At 45.7% G+C, this 5,712-nt stretch overlaps 1 protein-coding gene across 1 annotated transcript in view; it reads right to left on the bottom strand.

The window, feature by feature from the left end:
- Positions 1 to 2,298: 2,298 nt before the first annotated feature.
- Positions 2,299 to 5,712, bottom strand: part of LOC107109985 — a gene marked incomplete at both ends in the record, with an annotated part of 20,041 nt that continues 16,627 nt past the window's right edge. The window contains one exon of the mRNA XM_015410694.1: positions 2,299 to 2,620. Coding sequence (XP_015266180.1) covers positions 2,299 to 2,620 — 322 coding nt within the window. The remainder of the gene's footprint in view (positions 2,621 to 5,712) is intronic.

Raw genomic sequence — 5,712 nt, forward strand, 5'->3', positions numbered from 1 at the left:
AATATATTTGTAATTTCACACACAAATGCTTCTGTCCCGTTTAGGAAATGGGGCTGAAGCGTTTTACCTGTCAACTGCTTCCAAGTAGTCTTCAGTTTCCTCTCCCGGTTCTGATGCACTTTTTCCTGCCGTTTTTCACCCGTGTGGGCGATCTCTGGCTTTTTTTTAACATTCGCTTTATAGCGCTATAACGGTATACCGATGTAACGCAACAGCATTATATCAACCCCATTGGAATGCCTGGAGTGTTGTGTTATAGCACTATAGCACTATAGCGCTCTAAAGGCAGAGATCGCCCGCGCAGGTGAAAAACGGTGGGGGAAAGCAAGAAAAAGCAGTGCAGTCTGAAATGGCAAACCGCTTCAGATCCAGCTCTTTACCAGAAGGGGAAAGCCGTGTGTGAAATGGCAGCCCTATACCGGTTTACTCCATGATGGATCAAAAACGGCTTCAAAACGGGTTAAAAAAGGTAATGTGAAATTCCTCACTGTTATTTAATGTCCACAAAGATGAACCATTCCCTCCTGGCGACCTGGTACGTGTGGTATGAAATAACTGCATCTGGATCGAGGCGGTATGGCAGCACTGTTGTTATTAGATCAGTCGGCCATGTTTGACACAGTCGACCACCAGTTGCTGAGCCACTGCCTCGCTGACGTGGGAATACAGGGGCTCGCTCTTCAATGGCTTGCCTCTTTTCTCCAAGGTTGGGGACAGAGGGTGGCGATAGGGGAACAGCAGTCCCAGAAGCACCCACTTGAATGTGGTGTGCCTCAGGGGGCAGTGCTTTCCCCGATGTTGTTTAACATCTATATGCGCCCCCTCGCCCAGATTGCCAGGAGGTTTGGGCTGGGTTGCCATCAATATGCTGATGACACCCAACTCTATCTGATGTTGGGTGGCCAGTCGGGCTCCAATAGAAGAGCTGAACCGGGCACTACAGGCCGTGGCTGGATGGCTCAGGCTGAGCAAGCTGAAACGAAACCCAGCGAAGATGGAGGTCCTGTGCCTGAGTTGGAGCGGACCGGGGTTGGGGCTCCCTCTCCCGACCTTCGATGGGGCGCCATTGGTCCCAGCGTCGGAGGTTAGGAGTTTGGGAGTGCTCCTGGATCCCTCCTTAACTATGGAGGCCCAGGTGGCAGCCACTGCCGGATCGGCATTTTATCATCTTAGGCTGATTCGGCAGTTGATTCCCTTCCTCAGCCGCGATGACCTGGCTACAGTGATCCATGCGACCGTCACCTCGAGGTTAGACTACTGTAATGCTCTCTACATGGGGCTGCCTTTGGTGCAGATCCGGAAGCTGCAGCTAGTGCAGAATGCGGCGGTCAGGCTGATGATGAGTCTGATGATGAGTGGGAGCACATCCAGCCTGGGCTGAAAGTGCTGCACTGGCTGCCCATAGCACACCGAATCCGTTTCAAAGTGCTGGTACTTACCTTTAAAGCCCTATATGGCCAGGGTTCAACTTACCTGAGGGACCACCTTTACCCACATATACCCCCAAAAGCACTTCGGTCCGTGGCACAATATCGCCTGGTGGTTCCAGACCCCCGGGAGGCAAGGCTCACCGCGACTAGGGCCAGGTCCTTTTCGGTGGTGGCCCCTACCTGGTGGAACGAGCTCCTGGAGGAGATCAGGGCCTTGTGGAACCTTATGCTGTTCCGCTGGGCCTGCAAGATGGAGCTCTTCCACTAGGCTTTCACATAGGGGCCACCAGTACCACTACCATCACCACCACCAATGATGTGGACAACATCGGGGTTAAGGATGGCCCAGGAAGTTCTGCTACAATTTTGCGTGACTGATATCACCGGACTTACTTGCTTGGGATCAGCTATAGGACAACATCATCCCCAGAGAACTGTCTGTTTACCATCACTGCATATACTCGGGGACCATCCTGCTTTCAATTGAGTATCATTGTTGTTTGTCATTAATTGTTATTAATGTTTTTATTGCTTTTATCCTGTTTTATATGGGATTTGCCCCTTATAAGCCTCCCTGAGCCCGTTTCACAGGGAGGGCAGGGTAAAAATCCCAATTTAAAATAAATAAATAAATAAATAACTGCAGGTTTCAGAACCAGACATCTCAGCAGCATGTTAGTATGTAATAACTGGGGCTGATAATTTATAGTGTCAGAGTACCAAAAATCACAAGATCAGTTGAATATACTCCCACCAGAATAATTTTTAGTGACACTAGCCCCTCATTTGTATGAAGAGATCTAAAAATATATCGTTTCAAACCTAACACTTTTGCAAAAGCAAAAAAAAATATTATTCTGTTCCTTACATTTGACAGTGCTTCTGTCCCCACTGGCTGTCCTCTGGGAGAGCAAGGGTCAGAAGATGTTTTTATTTGGATTCTGCCCATTTCTGTTTCTGGTGATACGTTTTCCTCTTCTTCTGACCATTTAGCTAACTGCCCATCTCCAGGCCTATCAAGAAGCTGTGGCAAGGGATCTTCTTCAATTGATATTATCCTTTGGAAATGCTTTTTTTTAGTTAGTTGTGCATCATTAGTAGAGTCAGAATCTAATGAAATATGCCCATTCAAGCCAAAGGAATCTTTTCTTCTTGAGAAGCTGAATGTATCATCTTCTTCTGAAGACTGGCTAGAAAATGATTAAGAAAAGGATTACCAAATATTGCATAGTGCTGAACACAATGATCATGGTGGAATCTTATATATATGGTGGAATCTTATATATATATATATATTTCTACCTTGGCCCCCACCCGGTGGAACATGGAAATCAGGGCTCTGTGGGATCTTATTCGATTCACACAGGGCCTGCAAGACGGAGCTGTTCTGCCAGACTTTTGGCTGAGGCAGTGGGCGTCCACTCATGGCCCCCCGAGGTTGCTGTCTCCCACCTACTGATAACCAGTCATACCCACCAACATCAATGTACCGGACTCTCCCTACGGCAAGCTACGACTACTGATTTTACATGCTTATAATGTGTTTTTAAGATTTTATTGAATTTATGGAACTGTTGTAACCCACCTTGAGCCCATTTACAGGATGGGCGGGATATAAATGCAAAAAATAAACAAACAAATAAAATAATTCTCCTAATGTGTTGGTCATTTCCAGATCTCCTATTGGCTGTGCTGTGTGCTCCATCAGCCATTGGCCCATCAACTGCCACTCAAGAGTAATCATGTGCCATTGGCTGGATGTTGGATTTGCTCGTCTTCCCCACCCACTGCCATGTCAGCCACTATTTGCAGTCAGAATAACTGCCAAAACAACTGTCTCTCCTGATGAAGGCACTTCTCCTGCTTGGCTCCTGTGGGACTAACGTTTCTCTCAGTGGCTGTTGCTAGGCAACCAAGTTTGGTTCTTTCAGTAAAAAGGCAAAGGCAGGAAGCCCTTTCCAGGCCTTTGTGGGGAACTCACTGGGGCCAGTCCTTGACTAGAGTTGCCAGCTCCAAGTTGGGAAATTCCTGGAGATTTTGTGGTAGAGTCTATGGAAGCCAGGGTTTGGGGAGGGGAGAGGCCTCAACTGAATAGAATGCCATAGAGTTCACCCTCCAAAGCAGTTATTTTCTCCAGGGGGAGAGATCTGTTGTCTGGAGTTGTGATACCAGGTGATACTACAGCCAGTGTGGTGTAGCAGTTAGTGCTTCAGAGCAGAATCTGCTAGACCCAGGTTCTTGCTGTGGAAGCCGAGTGGGTGATTATGGACCAGTCACAGACATTCAGCCTAAACTACCTCACAGGGTTGTTTTGCAGTTCAAAAGGGGGAGATGAGAATGATGTAAGAAGCTTTGGTTCCCACTGCGGAGAAAGACTGTACTTTTCCTCCTGGGGAACCACTGTTGCCAATCTCCAGGTGAGGTCTGGAGATCACTCAGGATTACAACTGCCCTCCAGATGGCAGAGATCAGTTCCCCTGGAGAAAATAGTGGACTCCGTGTCCTTATACCCTCCTGAGATGGTCCTCCTATGACCGCCAGTGTGATGTAGCAGTCAAGGCTACAGAGCAGGGTAGAGGCTGCAGGTGAGGGGGGGGGAGATAAAAAGCTGATGTCAGATAAAGGTAGGTTGATGATTGGCTGGGAAGGAGATAGGGTTGCCAACTCCAGTTTGGGAAATTCCTGGATATTTGAGGCATGCAGTCTGGAGCGGATGAGGTTTGAGGAGGGGTGGGACCTCAGATAGGTACAATGCCATAGACTCCACCCTCCAAACCAGCCATTTCCTCCTGGGGAACTATTGTTGCCAATCTCCAGGTGAGAGCTGACAATCACTCAGAATTACAACTGCTCTCCAGAAGGGAGGGCAGAGGAGATGGAAAGCTGAAGTGAGGGGGCAGATAATGGTAGGTTGATGGTTGACTGGGAAGGAGATAGGGTTGTATTTTGAATCTTTTGAATATGAAATTTGAATTTAGAATGTGATATTTTAAGTATGAAATATAAGCCATGAATGTTACATCTTTGGTTGGATCCTTTTTTGCTCAGTTTCAGTATCAGTCCCTGTCCTACATAACTTTTGTAGATTTAAAGTAACCCTCTGGTCCAGGATCTCCCTGGCTAGTCTATCAGTTGCTGACACGGCTAGATGAAAGGAGTACTTATGTCTCACAGGCCATATAACTCATCAGTTAGCACACCCAACATCTTTGAGGTATTCTAACCATTGCTATCTCTATGGCATATGGTTGCCTGCCTTCTCCGGCAAACATTGCTATCCAGAAATTTGCCCCAAGTCCACTTGCCTTTACTGGAGCATTTTCAGACATGGTAGCCCTCCTCTGACTCATTGGGGAGGTACACCTATTCAACAGTGATGGTTCACTCACCTCTATATTATAGGCATCAAGAACATAACCTCTATCTTCTATACAGCTGCACTTCTCACCTACAAGAGGTGAGAACCCCCCCCCCTCAGCAATTTCCCTTGTAAACTGCATCCTCCTTATGGAAAGGTACCATTGAAATCTTCTTGACAAATGGCTAGATGAGTGATTATTGCATGGGCCTAGTTGGCTTCTACTGAATACTTTCTTCCTGCCATGAGCATACATCACCAAAGAACATTAAGAAACTCTTCTGATATTTAAAATAAGTTTATGGAATATTGGGCTATGTTCAGAATGCTCTGGAATGATAAGACTATAGAGGGAATTTCTGCTTTTCTTTTCTATGAGCTACTCTGAACAATCTCTGTGTCGTTTGGTATTTATATTGTGAGAAATTACAGAATTATTGTTATTAAAAATCATTGTTTACTTATTAATTAGCAAGAACAGTTATAAGATTGTTTTGCTGTTTATAGTGATAGGACCACGTTAATAATTTTTGGAATCAAGATGTATTGTTTAAATTATAACAATTTTGTGAGGTAAAACTTTATTTGTACACTGCTTGTCTCACTGAATTATGTATCAATGTATTCTTTATCGCCCATCTGTATTGCTGAATCAATGCAATGTATTACTCGGTACAGTTCAAAGTTTATTTTGATATGAGATTAGTAATAATAAGGATAAGGATGAAAATAATAAAAGAAAATAAAAATCCTATATATATATAAAAGCCCAGCGTATTGGCACTTCCTGGCTCTCCCATTGGCTGTGCTGTGCACTCTATCAGCCATTGGCCCATCAACTGCCACTCAAGAGTACTTGTATGCCATTAGCTGGGTGCTGGGTCCACTCCTCTCTCCTGCCCACTGCCAGCTTGGACACTCTTT

The sequence above is a fragment of the Gekko japonicus genome, unplaced genomic scaffold (assembly GCF_001447785.1).
Source record: "Gekko japonicus isolate JY-2015 unplaced genomic scaffold, Gekko_japonicus_V1.1 scaffold6259, whole genome shotgun sequence".
NCBI classification, from domain to species: Eukaryota; Metazoa; Chordata; class Lepidosauria; order Squamata; family Gekkonidae; genus Gekko; species Gekko japonicus.